At 39.2% G+C, this 19,234-nt stretch overlaps 4 protein-coding genes, 1 long non-coding RNA gene and 1 pseudogene across 6 annotated transcripts; 4 read left to right on the top strand and 2 right to left on the bottom strand.

Moving 5' to 3' along the window:
- LOC18778834 lies at positions 592-3,464 on the top strand (annotated as a pseudogene).
- Positions 4,272-5,997, top strand: LOC18780031 (30S ribosomal protein S9, chloroplastic). The gene is made up of 2 exons (XM_007212003.2): positions 4,272-4,733; positions 5,515-5,997. Exons 1-2 carry the CDS (start codon positions 4,398-4,400, stop codon positions 5,800-5,802), a joined length of 624 nt encoding a protein of 207 aa, XP_007212065.1. The 5' UTR covers positions 4,272-4,397; the 3' UTR covers positions 5,803-5,997.
- On the bottom strand, positions 6,201-9,108 carry LOC18779741 (pentatricopeptide repeat-containing protein At1g79490, mitochondrial). Its single transcript, XM_020561851.1, has one exon. The coding sequence runs from the start codon at positions 8,924-8,926 to the stop codon at positions 6,395-6,397; it is 2,532 nt and encodes an 843-aa protein (XP_020417440.1). The 5' UTR covers positions 8,927-9,108; the 3' UTR covers positions 6,201-6,394.
- LOC18778619 (proline-rich receptor-like protein kinase PERK2) lies at positions 10,881-12,496 on the top strand. Its single transcript, XM_007212929.2, has 3 exons — positions 10,881-11,025; positions 11,197-12,114; positions 12,254-12,496. Exons 1-3 carry the CDS (start codon positions 10,944-10,946, stop codon positions 12,283-12,285), a joined length of 1,032 nt encoding a protein of 343 aa, XP_007212991.1. The 5' UTR covers positions 10,881-10,943; the 3' UTR covers positions 12,286-12,496.
- On the top strand, positions 13,623-17,537 carry LOC18779725 (inosine-5'-monophosphate dehydrogenase 2). Of its 2 annotated transcripts, XM_007211774.2 has the most exons (4): positions 13,624-14,770; positions 14,988-15,167; positions 16,192-16,449; positions 17,031-17,537. In XM_007211774.2, the coding sequence occupies exons 1-4, from the start codon at positions 13,775-13,777 to the stop codon at positions 17,100-17,102; spliced, it is 1,506 nt and encodes a 501-aa protein (XP_007211836.1). In that variant the 5' UTR covers positions 13,624-13,774; the 3' UTR covers positions 17,103-17,537. The 2 variants fall into 2 exon arrangements, with proteins under 2 accessions (XP_020417497.1, XP_007211836.1); XM_020561908.1 differs by lacking the exons at positions 16,192-16,449; positions 17,031-17,537 and adding an exon at positions 15,579-15,837 and having other exon boundaries at positions 13,623-14,770.
- Positions 18,005-18,872, bottom strand: LOC109948914. Its single transcript, XR_002271357.1, has 2 exons — positions 18,583-18,872; positions 18,005-18,366 (listed from the first exon to the last, which is right to left on the bottom strand). It is a non-coding gene; the product is annotated as an uncharacterized LOC109948914 (long non-coding RNA).

Below are 19,234 nucleotides of genomic sequence, written 5' to 3'. Positions count from 1 at the left end.
CAAAGAGATGTATCATAAATTCAAACCAAAGTGAAGTGGAAATGAGGGATCACTTTAATAACATGGCTACTTTAGCCATGTGCCACTCACGTGATATAGTAAATGTGAGACACTGTCAATTCGTTTTATAGCGTAGGCAAGTTTTTCTCGTTAGGGCGAGGCATCGAAAAGTGATAACCCCTTCTTCAAAAAGCTCTTAGGAGTTGACAATTATGTTAGAGTATCACACTTCCTTAACTATAGGTCCGGTGAATTGAATATTCATGAAGAACGGTTCTATTCATTCATCAATGGATAAAGAGTCGTATTAAATATTCAATAATGCATATAGCTGCAATCATGTGTGCATGTCTCCACCAAAAGGCACATAATTATAATAATACTAAAAAGATGAAGACATAATATATCGACATTATTGGGTTGACAATCTTAATCCAAGCCCCAAATCGATGAAATCTAAGCCAAACTTCCTTGATCAATATGTTTGAATGAATACATTCTGTCTTCATCTTGTAGGCTTCTTACACGCTATGCTTGAATGTGAATCGTTTTTGAGTTGTCTCAGAGCATCCATAATAGTAGTGTGTAAAGATGGATGTATGCTAAATTTACACCTATTGTCACTGGAAGTTGCTGCAATAAGAGGATGTAAAGGCTTATACATTTACATTGGTCACCATATGTGTATAAAAAGATGCTAATTTACATCTATTTTTACACCCATTTTGCTCACCCCACAAGAAAGAAATGAGGAGAGAGGAGAGAGAAGAGCAGCTGAAAAGGTGATTCCACTCTCCATTTAAGCACAAGTAGAAGGATACTCATTAGAAAAAGCAAAGTGACTGGCCATATGGAAGACAAAGTGCAAATTGGCTGAATACAGCCTCCAACGGTCACCAAATAAGTGGTCCAAAGTGTTTCTTTTTGAAAATCAAAGGCCTAGATTTAATTGCATTTGATTAACAAAAAAACAAAAAAAAACGAATATACATCTTTTGATTTACCTTCCTCCTATTGGAGCATAAACCACATTTACATTCCCTAAAGGTGTAAATGGGATGTAAAAGTGGCTTTACACTCCAAATTTACTCACCACTATTTTGGATACTCTCAGACACCCAAAATTTTAAAATTTTAAAATAAATAAAAAATCTTCTTTTTTTCTGTCATCCCTTCTCTCAAAATCAATTGTTTACAAGACCATCATGATTCTCTATGACATCACTGTTGAGTTACTGAAACAACCTCATTCTCCTAATTGCCCAATTCCAACAACTTCACCAAAACTAGAGAAATAAAACATGGTGAAACTTTAGCTATCTTGAAATTTTAATACCAGATGATTGGCTAAGACAAAATGGGTTAGTAAGGATGAAAATACCATCTACTACAGAATCTGAGGGGTGGCTGCAGAGTCCTGACAATTTAAGTATCTTCCACACAAAAATGAATCATGTGGGATTGGAGTTTAGGTCATCCAATCTATTCTTGGTGCCACATGCACTGCATACAACCTGTGCTCTGTGAGTTGTGACTAAGAGTAACCACCAGAATTTTCCATCTCTTTGTTTTGCAAACAAAGTGACTCAAATCATCCAGCAGTGCACATTTCTCTCTTTCCACAGAAAACTAAACTCCACCTTTCTCAAAGACCCAAAACGCAAAAACCAAAAAGCTTTCACTATAAATTTTCCCTCCTTTCTTTCTCTCACCTTTTCCCACTTCTCAAAGCTCCCTCTTTCAACATGTTGAAGATAAGGGTAAATTACTCAAATGGTCCTCAAAATTTCCCTAAACTAGATTATTCATTCAAATAGTCCACCAACTCTTTATAATCAGCGCTTTGGTCATACTGTTACATTTTCTGTTAAATTTAGTCATGTGAGCAGAACATGCTATATTTGTGGGGGTAAATAAGACTTTTGACCTATGTATCACCCCTTTACCACCACTATATCACTTATGTATCACCACTTTATCACCTATGTATCGCCTCTTTATCACCATTTCATCACCTATGTATCACCACTTTATTACCTATGTATCACCACTTTATCACATATTTGGAGAACATAGGACGGTTATGGACGGTTTTACCCTTACATTTGACGACAACATTAACATAATGTAACGGTAGGATCAATGGAGCGATTAATATAGAGTTGATGGACCATTTGAACGAATAATTTAATTGAGGGACCAAAATATAAATCAGGTATAAATTTGAGGACCATTTGAGTAATTTACCCTGAAGATAATAGCAATCCTAATTCTTCTATTTCCCACTACGGTATTTGGAGACTGTACATGTGAATCTGAGGACACAAAGCACAACAAAGAAGCTGCACTTAAGTAAAAACTAGGTTCCATTGCTTCCATTCTTGTTGCTGGTGCTATTGGGGTCAGTTTGCCATTGCTAGGCAAGAAGATCCCAACTCTAAGGCCCGAAAACGACATCTTCTTCATGATCAAGGCCTTTGCAGCCGGCGTTATTCTTGCAACTGGGTTCATTCACATACTACCAGATGCATTTGACAACTTGACTTCACCATGCCTCAAAGAAAACCCATGGGGAAATTTCCCTTCACTGGTTTTGTTGCCATGCTATCTGCCATTGGAACACTGATGGTTGATTCATTGGCAACCGGGGGCTATCAGAGGTCAAACATAAAGTCCAAACAATTGAAGTGACAGTTCATGAATTGGAGAAGGGTGATCATGTACATGGTCGTGCAGCAGATCATGTACATGCCACACAGGGTCATCATGGTCATGGCTCTGAAGAATTGAGGTCACCAGAATTGATCAGGCATCGCGTCATTTCCCAAGTAAGGAACTTTATTGAGAAAAGCAAGCATCTCATTAGTTTTATATTGTTTTCTGAAATTTTAGCTTGCATGGTCATCTTGTAGGTCTTGGAGCTGGGGATCCTAGTGCACTCGGTTATAGTTGGAATATCACTGGGTGCTTCCCAAAGCCCTGAAACAATAAAGCCTCTCATGGTGGCTTTGTCTTTCCATCAATTCTTTCAAGGCATGGGACTTGGTGGCTGCATCTCCCAGGTTTGACTCTACATCCTCTAGTAAGGACAAAGTAGGAAGAATAAGTATCATGATCTCCACTTACAGTTATAAAGCTCCTTCTCTACTGCCTTGCAGGCTAAATTCAAGTCTCGATCCGCAGCGATTATGGCGACAATTTTCTCACTCACTACCCCAGTAGGGATTGCAATTGGTATTGGCATATCAACCGGTTACAATGGCAATTGTCCCACTGCTCTAATTGTTGAATGGATTTTCAATGCTGCTGCAGCTGGGATATTAATTTACATGGCTCTCGTTGACCTACTGGCAGCAGATTTCATGAACCCCAGAATGCAAAGCAACATGAGGATCCAATCAGGAGCATATATTTCACTTCTTCTAGGGTCTGGCTGTATGTCTCTCTTAGCCAAGTGGGCATGAATTTTAAGCAGTATATAATTTTGGGCCACATAACAACAATAATTTCTTCTGTTTTTTGTGGTTATAGGATTTTAACACTTGACATAACCAATTCTGCTCAAAATATTATTTATTTTCTTGATGTCATGCTTTGGACCCTTGGTGTCTCAGCCCTTACAACTTACAAAATGAACTTACAAAATGTACATTTTCAATTTACGCCTAGGGAAGCAAACAAAGTTGTGCATGCTTTAGCCCAGCTTGCTTTGAATTTAGAATCCAGTTTTTATTGGCTGGAAGAGGCAATTTGGCTTGATTCTCCTCTTCAAGACGACATGAATGTCTCTTCTGATTTCTACACAGCCTTCCAATCCAAAAAAGAAAAACTTCATGTTTACTTATCATGAATCGGGAAACTTGAATTAGAGAATCAAGTAATTCAAATTGGATCAACTGCTTCCTTAATTTATCTCATTCTAAAATTCATAAATTTTTTATTGAAATCGTTCCAAAATAACGCATTAGTAAATACAAGAGAAACATGTTTTGGAATCATTCCTGATAAATAAACATGTTAAATTTCTAAAGCATCGATTTTTTTATTTCGTTACATTACAAAAGTAAAACACGCTAAACTCCTAAAGCATCGACTTTTTTACTCCATTAAATTGCAGACGTAACCTACTACATTTAACAATCCTTTGAGGGTATGAAGGCAAATATGTGTTGACAGTCAGCCTCCCTTGATTAAACTCTACTTGATAGAGTTGAATTAAGGCTTAATGTCTTTTTTCTTTGTTCTTTTTTGTTTTTATATATATATTTTTTGTTTTTTTTTTTCTAATGCACCTTCTTGTTCGTGGTTGTAACAAAATCCCTTTATCCTCTCCCACCAGCTCAGAGCTGGCTGGCAAAACTAAATCCACATAACAGTCTGAGAAAAATTGGGCAAAAATGGCGGCTCCCATACTAGCTCTCACTTCGTCACTCTCTTCTCTCTCATTTTCGTCTCACGTAGCTCAGAACCCTAGCGTCGTCTCATTTCCCAAATCCAGATCAGTGTCGTGTGGAACCCTTACGAGTACCCCTCCGCCGATCATCGCCTCTGCCTCGGTAGCTCCCCCAGAAGCTCTGCAGTCTGCGGACCTCAAAAAATACGTGAAATCGAGGCTTCCCGGTGGCTTTGCAGCTCAGACAATCATCGGCACTGGTCGTCGGAAATGCGCAATCGCTCGCGTTGTGCTCCAGGAGGGCACTGGAAAAATCATAATAAACTATCGGGATGCCAAGGTCTTCTCTCTCTCCCCTTCTCTAAGTGTAGTTAGGGTTTCGAATTGGTTCCGTGTTCATCATCCGAATGCATAATTTTTTTATGCCTGTTTTTCAATTGCTGTTACATCTTTACCTGTCTGGGTTTCATTTCATATATGGTGAAAATCAATGATTGATTGAGAATGCACAATGTCATGTCTCGAGCTTTTGAATTTCCCGCAGAACAATAATGTGGTGAAAATCTCAGAGTTCTCAATTGCTTGTGGATTTGGTACTCCCTCTGTTGCATTACCTGGACGATAGAATACTATAGGCCTAGCTTGGTGGGGGGTAGGATTTAATCCAATACCAGGTTTGGTGTTCAAAAGAAGCATGGATAGGATAATAGATAAGCCCATTATGTGCATTTTTGTAGGATATCTTACCCTATCAAGAATGGTGGGATACATAATCCTACTACTCCAACCCCTTGACCTTAGACCAAGGCGCAAACCCGGGACACTAGTGGCAATGAAGAATAAGAGACATGGTCACTGTATTCTTAAGTTTGATTGTCCTTCCAATCAGTGATAACATCCTTCTTTATTTGGAGGTGCAGCTGTGGGCAATTACCAGTTACTCATCTCCTCCTATCTTTACCTCTTATGAAGAACTTTAGAAATTGTTTTACTTTATTTAAGGATCTTGATGGTGAATGAAACAGTTATTTGAGTTGTTCATGAAAGCATACCATTATTTTTGGCTGTACAAGCAAGCCCCAAAGTTACTTATGAAATTTTGTCTATCTTTGCCTGTGCAGGAGTATCTTCAAGGCAACCCACTGTGGCTGCAGTATCTCAAAGTACCGTTGGGTACTTTGGGATACGAAAGTAGCTATGATGTCTTTGTGAAGGCTCACGGCGGTGGGCTTTCTGGCCAGGCTCAGGCTATATCCCTCGGCATTGCTCGAGCACTGCTGAAGGTGAGTGAGGACCACAGAGCACCTCTGAGAAAGGAGGGGCTGCTGACCAGGGACTCCAGAGTGGTTGAAAGGAAGAAGGCGGGTCTCAAGAAAGCTCGCAAAGCTCCACAGTTTTCCAAACGTTGATCTGCCTGCCTTTTCTTTTGCTTTCTTATGACCTTGTCTAGTCTGGTCATGCAAAGATCTTACTTTTGCATGTTAGACTAATTGGTTTTTGTAGTAAATTACTAACAAGTTGCATTTGGATATGCTGATGTAGATTTGAAGCAAGGAATTTGGATTTTATTACTTAAAAGAAAAAAAAGAAGTTGCATTTGTCTATGTCATGTTCGTTTTGGCAATGATTCCAGCTTTCAATTTTCAGCTATATATTGTCAAAAACGACTTAAGTTGGTTTTAGTGGAATCATTTGCTTCCCCAAGAAAACAATTCGACATGAAAGATAACCCAAAATTTTCGTAGACCCGGCCACAAACCAAGAATCATGTCATAGATGATGCATCAAAATTCGACAACCAATATGAGACTATAATTTTCAAGTATTTCTATTCAAAAAACCGAAGCAAAAACCAGAAGAGTAAGTAAAAGGAACTTGCTGAAAAAATTGAAGATTATATACATGTTCCATTATTTTCAGACAAAGGTCAAAAATCAACAAGTAACACATTTCCATTTCACAAGTGCATAGCCTGGACCTAATCTCAAATCTCCTCAATGTTTACATCGCTTTCCTTGCCATGAGCATTTTGGGAGGGGCCAGAGATCTCAATTCAGGTGCAGAACTAGGAAAAAGAGTGTTCAGTTTGTGCATGAGGATGTCAGACCTTGATGGAATCTCATTCAGAAGAAACTGTTGAACAATAGGTTTCTTAAACCACTCCATGACAGCGTCTCCCGGAGCCCTCAGCACCACTTTGCTAACCTCAAATGGAGATTCCACTGAGCTCAAAATCTGTGCAACCACAATCTTCAAAGTCGGTCCCGTGACCAATTTAATTCTCCTGGGGACAACACCATAATACAACATTCTTTTTCTGAACCTATGGAGAGTATGCACAACGGCTATTAGTGCAGCTCCAACTGATAAGTTCCTAACGTCCAGGGACCAAGCAATTTGCTGATCAAAAACTATCGCCTTTGGGAAAAGCTTATTCTCGTAGGCAACTTTCCAAACACATCGAGCTCGGTTTATCTGCCCCATAAGAACAAGGTAGTTGAGGAGAACATTAACATAGTATCTAGCAGGCCCCTCTTCCAACTCATAATCAATACCTTGAAAAAATTCCCTCACAAAAGATAAGACTGGTTGTTTCCTCTGTTCTGGGCCCGTGAAGAGTCCACACATAAAAGCGTGTGCCTTATGTCTTGTGGCACCAAGTATTGACATCAAATGCCTCTCGTTCTCTTCTTCCTGGCATCTGACAAGATGGGCCAGAATGGATGTGTAAAGAATGAGGTCTACTTTTGCAGCAGCATTCACATATGTTTCTAGGAGAGGCTTTGCTGACTCATACAAACCACTCTTCATACACGACTCGAACAACTGTCTGATTATAAAGTTATTTGTTCTAATCCCTGAGGAACCCATGAAACGTAGCCACCGCAAGGCAAGATCAACAGAACCATCCTTTATATACACCATCAGAACATCACTAGCACTCACATCAACAGAATATCCCATGGTCTTCATCTCAAGCAAAATTTTGGCAGCCACATCTACAAGCTTCTTATTAGCCAAGAGCATCAAAAGGGAGGTGTAAGTACTTAGACCTGGTCTTAAACCTGCATTGATCATTGAGTTATACAGCCTCATAGCGGAATCTACTTGTCCCGAGGCAGCATGCATTTCTAATAGACATGAATATGTAGATGGAGTGGGTAGAAATCCAACCCTCTCCATATCTGTAAAGGTAGACATTGCAATATCAAGTTTTCCTGACTTTGCATGGGACTCAACAATCATTGTGTATAACCCAAAGTTAGGCCTAAAACCTGCTTTCTTCATCTCATCCCAAAGCCTAAGGGCAGCATCTAATTTCCCAGCCTTCACATATGACTCAATCATAGAAACATACATGGGAGCAGATGGTCTGAAACCATAACCCTGCATTTCCATGTATACCTTCATTGACATGTCCAATCTGCCAGCTTTTCCCATTGAATCAACAAGCGATCCAAAGACATTAAAGCTGGGTTTAAAATTCCTTTCTTTCATTTCTTGGAAGAGCTTAAATGCAGCATCAAGGCGGCCCGATTTTGCCAAGTTTGGTACCATTAACTCATAGGTTGATCCATCCAATGAACAGTTTGCAGCTTGCATGCTCTCATATATCTCAAATGCCTTATAAGGTAAACCCTTATTCAAAAACAAGGTTATAAGCGAATTATATGTCTGAGTATCAACTTTGAAACCTGAATCTTGAATCTTCTTAAAGCAACAAAACGACACCTCCATTTTATCAGCTTTAGCCAAAAACTGAATGACACGGTTATATGCACTAGATGATAAAACCCCCTTATTACTTGAATCCTGCACCATCTCATCAAATAATGATTGAATTCCATCAAAGTCCTTACTTTGGTTTAGGCCATCAAACAATATAACAAAACACTCATCACTTGGCAAATACCAAGGCTGCCTCTTAGCCCATCGAAACAATGTCAAAGCCCCATCACCATCTTTAATAACCTTCAAGGCCTGAGTAATGTGAGTCATGTTTGGTACAAACTGGAGTTTGTCCAATTGGGTCTCTAATTCAGGCCCCCATTTCCACCTCTTCACAACCTCAACAATCTTAGCAATCGCAGAGGCATTCAAAAACGGCTTCTTCAAATCACCCACCATTACATGATCATCGAGCCCTGGCTCAACGGACCGTATACCTTTTCCAGTGTAAATTACACTGCCTGATTCATCCAAATACTCAATTTCCTCAGTCCACTCATCACTGTTCTTCCCAGAAGAGTATTTTCTAATCAAACCAGGGCCTAAAGAAAATGGGTTTTCAACCAAATTTGCACTCGAAAACCCAGAGCTCCTCACAAAATTGGGTTTTTCTGGTACAGAAAATCTCGGAGAAATTAAATTGAAACCCGTTATAGAGCTCCATAACCTGAAACTTCCTCCACAACTATTAAGTTCATTTGTACAAAGACTCCGTGAATTGAAATCGTGAAATGCAGAGCTGAAGGTAGGGGTTTTGGTGAGTCTACAAAAATTTATAGGGAAAAGCTTCCTCCTATAAATCATTGAGTTCTGGTTATACAGAACTATGATTTCGGATCAAATTTAGGGTTTATAGAGTTTGAATGCTTACCTGACAGTTGAAAAAATGCCCCTCTTCACAGCAGAGCTTAAACCCTAGCTTTCAAGAACCAGCAGACTGAAGTGTCAATGGGCAGGCACCGTTACTGTACTGTGACGCAAAGAGCTGAAAGTCTCGTTTTAACACTCCAGGCCATACCGTCAACCTTTTGGTTTAACTTCCAAAATTTACCTTGGTAGTTTAGTTGGTAACTTGGTAATGTTTATTTTTGTAGGGGTAAATCCTATTTTTACATCGTATACCGTATATGACAATGAGATTAGCAAAATACGTATAAAATGTGGATGCGTGTAACAAGGTAAGTTTGTTTATGTGATTTAAAAAGAAAAACGATCTTCTGAAAAACAGTGTGTATAATTTGATTGCTTTGTTCATATTGAAGATTAGACCTTTTAAAATTGAAAGAAGCTCACCATTTGAGCTTGTGTTTGGATGATATAATGATTTATAGAGATTTGTGTTTATGATGAAGAGTTAAAGCTTATGCAATTTGATTATGAGCATGTCTAACAAGGACCATATATAGGTGTATGGTTTATCCGGTTGTGATTAACGAATCTTCACTATATATATGTCATAATCGAAATTATGCATTTCCTAAATCACAATTTAAGGATAATTTTTAAATTATATAAAAACAATCAAATTGGAGATCGTTTAGTAACCCATATGTATCGAACAAATCAGCAATTTTGATAACACTTAGAACTTCACGATGAACCTAAGTCAAGCTTCAAAATTGAACCAACATTCAGCTTAGGTCGATCACACATAACATAGCACATGACTTTCAGATGCATAAATGAACACTTTTAATCACTTGAACTACAAGCTCGTACCATATTGATTAACTAAGCTTTTGAATCTAATACTAGGTTGATTGGAAGCTACCCCGAATAAAAGAACATGGAGGGGGAGTTTGTTTCTAAAATCTCAAGGCTATGAGACTGCCTTTTGCTGCATGTTACATGTATGTACTCGATCTACAAGTTCACTTTTCCACGCTTAAGGAATATGGCATTGCCTTAATTTCTAGATTTGTCAAGAGCATTAGAGCACTAAGCACCCTTCATTCTGCAGAGATCCAATAGATTATAAGTAATCCTTGTTGGGGACATGGTGTTCAGAATAACCTCTGGGAGCAATTTGTTAAAGGCATTATGTTTCATAATCAAACCTGCAAATGTACTTTTAAACTTGATGTTTCATAATTAGGACAAAGGCAATAACATGTTAAAGGCATTATATGTTTTGATAATCAAGCCTGCACACATGTACTTTTAACTAAAGATGTAAAAATAATTTGGAGAAAGCAAATCCAAGCGGGTATGAATCAGAACAAAAATGATTGTCACAAGCATTCTGAGAGAACAGAAGAAGAAAAAAAAAACCAGTTTGATTTGAATATCGCATATACACCTTTGTATCTTGGTTTGGTTTTCCCCACTTAGAGAGAGAGAGAGCTTTGAGTAGAAAGCAAGCAACACAAAAGTGCAGAAAAAACCACACTTTCATTTTTTCCAAGATCAAGCAAGCATATATTCCATGGTTTTCTGCATGCAAAACTGTTAATGAGGCAAAAAGATGTTTATGCAGGCTGTGACCGAACAATTCACCTTCCAATAAAATACACATTCTCATAGACCCTTTTGACCCTTTTTGTATTTCTTCATTCACACATTTCTGAGCAAAGTGACTGAAAGTTGGACTGCTAAAGAATCAATCTTTATGGCCAACTTAATTAGCCAATTGTCTACCATTTACCCTTTCTTTTGGGCAATTCTAGCGAGGTCCAAGGCTGCCTTGGCTAGCCTCTCTATATATTCAAAAGCTTCTTCTGCATGCCTGCCTCTGCCTGCTTCTAGTCTTTGGGTTTTGTGGGAATTGGAGCAAAAGGAGAAGAATAAGCTTAACTTGGAGTTTTGGGTATTGTTGCAAGTCATGGCCACAAACAAAGAGCACACTAGGATTTGCATTCTTTTTCTCTATTTGGCTCTGGCAACTATTTCCTTCTATCAATGTGGTAAGCCTCTTCTTTAAAGAATTTACAACCCGTCGTATTTAACCTATTTTGTTTTACTAATTAGATGCAGGAGACAATAAAGTTTATCAAATGGCATTGTAAGCCTCACTTGGAGACACTGAATTTTGAGATGATTTGAAGTTTAGTTGATAAGCCTAAATGTTTTGGCAGAGGCAAGAAGATCAATGAGATTACTAAAAGCTGTTCCAAGTCCAGCACACCAGAGAAGTCTGTTTCTCAAAGCTGCAAAGAATTTGAAGTTAATTAAGCAAATTGATTTTCCATTGGAGGGATCAAAGGAAATCCAGCCCTATGGTGTGAGCTCACCACTTACATTGCCACCTTATGATTCATTGGCTCCAATTTCCTTGCCTGAAAATGCACCTCCTTATTGTACAACTGCACCCAATACCCCACAAACCCCTTCTACAATTTTTACCCCTACTCCATCAACACTCTATCCACCAATCCTTCCTTTTCAAAGCCCACCAGCAAGCCCAATTATCATTATCCCAGGCCCACCAGAATCTATCTCTACTCCGAATCCACCCGTAACCTTCCCAAGTCCAACAATTATTATACCAGGCCCACCCGAATCCACTCCTAATCCACCCGAAACCGTCCCAAGCCCAACTGTCATAGTCCCAAGCCCACCAGACTTTATACCTAGTCCCACTATCTATATCCCAAGCCCACCTGATTATGAGCCCAGCCCGCCGGCCCTTGTCCCAAACCCACCTTCTTCGGTGCCATCTCCTTTCGGGTTTCAGCCAAGCCCACCGGTGTTCGAGCCTCCTATTATCTTCCCCCCACCGACCACACCACCGACCCCGAAAAGAGGCCCAAAGGCGGCCCTGTGGTGCGTAGCTAAGCCGTCAGTGCCCGACCCAATCATTCAAGAAGCTATGAATTATGCTTGTGGATCGGGAGCGGATTGCGGGCCCATTCAGCCCAGTGGGCCGTGCTTTGAGCCCAACTCATTGTTTGCCCATGCTTCCTATGCCTTCAATAGCTTCTGGCAAAGGACGAAGGTTGCTGGTGGCACTTGTGAGTTTGGAGGAACTGGCATGCTAGTCACTGTCGATCCAAGTAAGTTTATAAATCAATGGTGCATTTCTTTCAAAACTATTATTATACCCACACAACAAAGAAACTTAGTATTTGTTTATAAGCATTTTAGGTTATATAAATACTGATCCATTATCTTTGGTGATGTCTTCTTCCACAGGCTATGATGGGTGCCACTTTGTCTATTATTGATCAGAGGAGACAAGATCACAATCACAATCACAATGCAGATCATTTTTTTTCTTTTTTCTTTTTTCTTTTTTCCTTTTCAATTTATCGACACGAAAGGTACAAAATTTCGGTGTATGTGACCATAATTTGAACAGGAATTTTGTAAGTAAAAATTATGTAGGTTACTGGTTGCTCACTGATGAATGTAGATTTCAATAACTTTCCTGCTACAGATTGTGGGTCTTTTTTCTCTCTCTCTCTCTGCCTCTGCTGTGTATAAGCATTCCACCAGTACAACTAGAAAGAGAAACAGACGATCCATAATTTGGAGCAAAGCAAACTTTTTTTTTTAAGGTTGAAAGGCAAATGAATCAACTGATCACAATGGGCAAAGTATTTGCTTTGCCAAATCCAATATAAAAAGTAGAAGGGATTATGTTCCTTATTGCTAAGATTGATTCATTTGCCTTTGCTGGTGCTAAAACAGTAGAAGGCATTATGTTCCTTATTGCTTTTTTTTATTTATGTTATAAATAATTTTTAAAACAGTAAGTGCATCAAGGAATAAGGGATTTGGAATCTGTCTTATGTTGGTTTGTAACTTTAATTTTAATTTATTTCATTTCTTACTTAGATAAATTGGATTATTGGTATTTTTTTAATGACTTATTGAACCAATCCGAACTAAACTTACAGTTAATCAACGGAAGAGAAAATATTGATTCAATGGCTTAATGATTGATGATTGATTAACCCTAATCAACCGACCCTAAACTCTAATCAACCAACCGGTTAAATGGCTTAACGATTGATTAACGGAAGAGAAATTACTCTACTAAGAGATTTAATACTGTTAATGAAAAAGCTCTCTACCGTTCCAAACCCCTCACCCGTGCCCACCCCCTCCTTGTAACCTACCTACCATGACAAGGTTTTATCTATTTATTAATATATATTATCCCAAGACTTGGAAACTCATATACTAATGTGGCCACGTGGCTAATCTACTAGAAGATTAATCTTATCTTATATGTATCAAATTATGTTATTTATTTATTTATCTATGATGACCCACTTAAAAATTTACTCAAATTTATGCCATTGTCGACCACTAAGGATGTTATTATATACTAAACCTCACTTTGGAGTCGGAAGAATGAATTAAAGTAAACAACTTTACACAAGGAAAAGAAAGAGCAACACAAAAGGGCTCAATGACTTTGCTTTAGCTTCTTGATTGATACATGTATAAAGCTAACATGAAAATAAATCACGTAAAAAAATAAAGAGGCAAAAGAGGAACAGTGAGTACCATGCACCCGCTCGCACCCAACCAATAAATTTGGAGGTTTCCCTCCATAATTTCGCAACGCACTAGGCGCTTCCAACTCACGCCCCTATACCCCTACTTCTTTATTTTCTCCTCTCCCCTATATCCTAGCTTCCCAACTCTCTCTTTCTCTCCCTAGCAGCCGCCGCCGCCCCTACAGCCACCGCCCCAACCGCCGCAATGTCAAGTTCAATCTTCGAAGACGGCTTCTCCTCCGATCGGCTCTTCAACCAGGGCTACTCCTACACCTACGATGACGTCATCTTCCTTCCTCACTACATCGACTTCCCCACCGACTCCGTCCATTTGGCCACCAGACTCAGCCGTCGCGTCCCTCTCTCGATCCCCTGCGTCTCGTCCCCCATGGACACCGTCACCGAGGCCCACATGGCCATTTCCATGGCCGCCCTCGGTGGCATCGGCATCATCCACTCCAACACGACGCCGTCTGAGCAAGCCCACATGGTTAAAGCCGTCAAATCCCGCCGCGTCCCGGTTCTCTCCAATCCCGTTTTCAAATCCCCAAGCGATCGAATCCAATCCGATGACGTCTTCGACTCTTCCAACCCCTACGTCCTGGTCACTGAGAATGGGAGTCCCAGTTCGAAGCTTTTGGGGTACGTGGCGGGTAGAGATTGGGCGACATTAGGAGACAAGGAGGTGAAGATTTACGATTACATGGTGAACTGTACGGACTTCACGGTGCCGTGGAGTTACGATTTGGGGCGGATTGGGGAGCACATGGAGGAGAAAAGGCGAGATGTGGTGGCTACTGTGAGGGACGATGAGGTTGTGGATGTGGTGGCGAAGGAGGAGGTGGAGAGGATTAAAGGGTACCCGAAATTGGGGGTGGGGACGGTGGGGCCCAACGGGGCGTGGCGGGTCGGGGCGGCCATCGGGACAAGGGAGACAGATAAGGAGAGATTGGAGGGGTTGGTGAAGGCAGGGGTTGATGTGGTGGTGTTGGACAGCTCTCAGGGGAACTCCATTTATCAGATTGAGATGATTAAGTATGTGAAGAAAACTTACTCGAATTTGGATGTGGTTGGTGGGAATGTGGTGACGGTGAGTCAGGCGCAGAATTTGATTCAGGCTGGTGTTGATGGGTTGAGGGTTGGAATGGGATCTGGCTCCATTTGTACCACACAAGAGGTCTGCGCCGTCGGGCGGGGGCAGGTATAAAAATACATTTTTTTTTTGTTTACTTGTTTTTGTGAATGACGCTTTAGGTTGTGTTATGACTGGTGGTGGTTAAATTAAGATTTTGTAGAATCTGGAGGTGAATGGATTAGAAGTTCTGTATTGGTTACAAGGGTTTGTTCTTTTTAAGGGTTGCTGATAGTTATACCATTTTCTTATTAAAGTTGTTTCGGTTTTGGTAAATATGTTTCAGGCAACTGCTGTTTACAAGGTTGCATCTATTGCTTCACAAAGTGGTGTGCCTGTCATTGCTGATGGTGGAATTTCCAATTCTGGACACATTGTCAAGGCTTTGGTCCTTGGGGCGTCAACTGTCATGATGGGAAGCTACTTAGCTGGAAGCACTGAGGCTCCTGGGGCTTATGAGTATCAGGTATGTCAGGGAGATGACGCATCTTTTATTGCCAGAACAGATATGCTGCTTACACTAGAAATTAAAACTTTACTTTCACACTTCTACCCCGTGTGAGTGTTACTTGAATATGTTTTTTTGTATTTCATTGAATTATTTTGATGATTTTTTGAGAGCTGAAGGAGGTTAGTACTCAGGTTTACAAAATATTTGAATTATGAATGTGTAAAGAAACTTAGCATGACGCCATGTGTTCCTAAATTTTCCACATATCCTGACTTATTTCTCATCCTTTTTGGACTGCTTCAGCTATAATTGTATATATAGTTTTACTTGATTGCTGTGTGTTTGGCTTGCCATCGATTTTTTGTGCTTTCACATCTTTAGGAATATCATTGGCATGTTCACATGGACTCTCTCTGTGATGACTAGAACTTCACAAGTTCGAGGCCTAAGTGCAGTCTTGGATTCTCGTGGATGCGTGTTAAAGCTGAACTTATAGCGGGGGTACTGTACTACCCACGGATGGACAGAGCATTTCTTGCCTGTTAGTTATTATCATGTAGGGAGCAATTGATTGAATTTTTTATTATTGTTTTGATTTTGGTGTGCTTATTAAACCCACCATACACACGATGTGTAATTCTTGGATGTTAAGTTATATTTGTTGGCAGCCTCTCTCTCCCTCTCTCACTTCGACGTGTTTTAGTTTCTCTGTTATGTTGTTGATGATTAAAAAAAATTGAATATTTAACCTTATAGCTTGTGTGGACAAGAATTTCCACAGCTTTGTTTCTCTGGGCCATATTTCTTTTAGAAGATTTGTCTGGTTGTTTTGATTGGTACTGAGGCGCTTTTGATGTGCACATCTTTCCTTAAACAATATTCATAATTCTAATTATGTACCATACGTAGTTGTACTGGCTTTTTTCAGCATACTTGCTTTTGTTATTTCTTTGTTATTGTTGATTTAGCTATCAGTATGCTTAACCTGTACTGAGGAAACAGTGTCTGTAATATAAGTAATTTCATTTCTCTGTATCAGAATGGTCATCGAATAAAAAAATATCGAGGCATGGGATCTCTTGAAGCAATGACAAAAGGCAGTGACCAAAGGTACTTGGGTGATACAGCTAAGCTGAAAATTGCACAGGGGGTGGTTGGGGCAGTTGCAGACAAAGGTTCTGTTTTGAAGTTCATACCTTACACAATCCAAGCTGTGAAACAAGGTTTCCAAGATCTTGGTGCTTCTTCTCTGCAATCTGGTCACGACCTCCTAAGAACAAGCGTTTTAAGGCTAGAGGTATGGAGTCCATTTTGCATAAGTAGTTGTGTTATTCATGGCATTATTATCAAGAACGTCATTTCAGTTCTATGCTTTAATGAGAAATGGTGGTGTAATCGATGACTCTTGCAATAACTCACTCTTCTTGTCTGTTCCATCTACCTTTTGTATTCTAGTTCGCCACTCTCAAGTGGAACTACCAACAAAAGTGAGAAAGAAACATTAGTCTAGAATACTACTATTGGGTGTCAGTCATATACAACAGAGAGTATGGAGTTAAGTTCAGGGCCCCTTTAAAGTCCAAATTAGGGCTAATATGGCTAATGTGGTCCCCTGAGGGTCAGCTGGATATGTCAAAAGTATTTGCGGCGGCTTTCATGGCCTTTAATGTGCTGAAATGGTCGATCACTTAACCTAGACATTCACAATTTTAGGCTCCAATTAGCTGGGTGTACTTTTACATCAAAGGTGTAGGTGTTATATCTGTCATACCAATTCTTAGTATGAACATTTGCTTATGGAACCTGGGATGTTATGGCGGTCGTATTAAGAACTAATGCGGTTTTCTCAGTCAGTTGATAATGTATTTTATTGTGCAGGTAAGAACAGGAGCAGCACAAGTAGAAGGTGGAGTTCATGGGCTGGTTTCTTATGAGAAGAAGTCATTTTGATGGATACATCTCTTCATCCTTGGTTGCTGTTGGTGCCGCCTCTCGCAATCCCTCCATGTTTCATTCTGCAACCAAATATCACCAATTTTGCACGAGTGACAAGGATCGATTGTCAGTTGAGCAGCAAAAGTTTTGGTCTTAAACAGTTCTCTGGCTTTTTGTTGGTTACCATGAGAGCTTCCATATCTACTGCATCTTGTTTGACCCTGCACTTTTTAAGTGGGACATATATAACTAGTTTGATGTATTAAGTTATGTCTGTTACTAGTTTATGCTTTAGCCGAATGAAACAAGTGCTTTTTAGAAATTATTATGAAATAATTTTGTTCCAATTGTTCATCACACCCACAGGGTTCCTTTCTTTAGATGGATTGTACCTTGTGTTTATGGATGGATAGACTTTATGAGCAATCGTTGGTGACTTTAGTGTCTCAATATTATGAGCACTCATCATAATATTAGAATGGATGATTAATAGAGAAGAAAAGAGGCCATGATTCCCATGTTGAACTTTCTAAGGAGCCCCTAAATTTTTACTTTTTATTCTTTATAAATGGAGAGAGCATGTTATATATGTGATGCACACGTTACACGTCCATATTCTGTTTTTTTAATAGAAGTAATATTTACTAAATTAGACTAAATTAATCTGATATATGGAGAGGAAATTCAAACTTGGGTGCAAGGGGACAGGCTCATTGCCACACTTTGTTTTTAATTACAATGATCTTTACTTGAGTCTCATTTAAGTCAATATTTGTTAAGTTATTGATAAATAAAAAACAAAATAAAAATATAAGTTGCATAACTTTAGAGCAGATTCGTGATACTATGTTTTTTACTCAAATTTTGATTTTAGACTTTTGGATTAGCCCACTATCAACGGATGTGATTGAATCTGACATAGTAAGCATACTTTTTATTCATTTTTAAATAAAAGTTATTCCAAAAAACTTGATCAACCACACCATATTTCCATATTATTCTATGACTGGTAAATATAAAAATCAAATACAATATATGCCAAATTTGAGAAGGGTCAGCTGACCACTCTAATTGTTCATTGACGCCGCCCCTGGGCTGTAGAATTGTACCGCAAGCTGAGTCCGGGCCGGTCAGCAAATGTTTCCGATCCAGAAACTTACGGGTCCTCTCCTCTATGAGATGATGCCTGAAGGCACGGTAGCTCGGCCTGAATTTCCGCGTATTTTCTTTGCCATGTTAATATTATTCATCCTCAGAAGCTCGCTACCTTTGTTGTCCTCTGCAATGACAATAAAAAACTTGATTAATAATAAACAATTGATCAATGTATACATACATTATACATAAACATGGCCCTTCTAGAGAGAGATTTAATACATAAATAAAAATATCCGAATACAGTTTTTCGGTAAAATACTGAAGTTTCATTGAATACGAACATACATAGTATGTATATATATATATATATATATATATTTTTGGAAAAGAGACTAACTGGTTTCTGAAAAATAAGAAACTCTGGCAAACGTTGTTTCGGATGAGAACAACAACACTAGGATGAAGAGACTCATCACGTAATTAGCCCTGGGAACCATTTTTAATGATAGACAGTCTGTTTCAAGTTTCACTCCTCCTTTTCCAATCCCACACCACCTTCCTTATATTATATATAATACGCCAGTAAACACCACAAGAAGTTGTAGGAGTACTAGTTTCCACTGATTAGACTAAAATATTTGTTCGTGGGTTCTTTTGAAAGGGGTAAAAGTGCTTTGGACACGGTTAGCACAAAAATTTAGAAGAACGTTTGGGTCATAAAGCACTTATTTGATAAAAAAACGTTCTTATGGAAAATTTTCAACTTTTCATGGAAGTTTTGTTCAAAGTGCGTCCCAAACCAACCAACCCTAAAGTCAAAGTCCTTGCGTGTTTCACAATTACCTTCCTTTATGTGAACCATGAACCAAAACTAATTAGTAAATGTTTTTGTGCGTACAGACAAGTTGGATCAGGACTCTTCTTCTTCTGTATCAAAATCAGAAATATACTATGACTATTATAAAATCAATTCACTGCAGCCCGCCTATATGTGCGAGGCTTTACTCCATCTCAAACTCTCCGTTAAAATATTGTATTTTATTTTGTCA

The sequence above is a fragment of the Prunus persica genome, chromosome G4 (genome assembly GCF_000346465.2).
Source record: "Prunus persica cultivar Lovell chromosome G4, Prunus_persica_NCBIv2, whole genome shotgun sequence".
Lineage (NCBI taxonomy): Eukaryota > Viridiplantae > Streptophyta > Magnoliopsida > Rosales > Rosaceae > Prunus > Prunus persica.
Note: the sequence above shows the minus strand (reverse complement) of the source record. Positions and strands in the feature narration are given on the sequence as shown.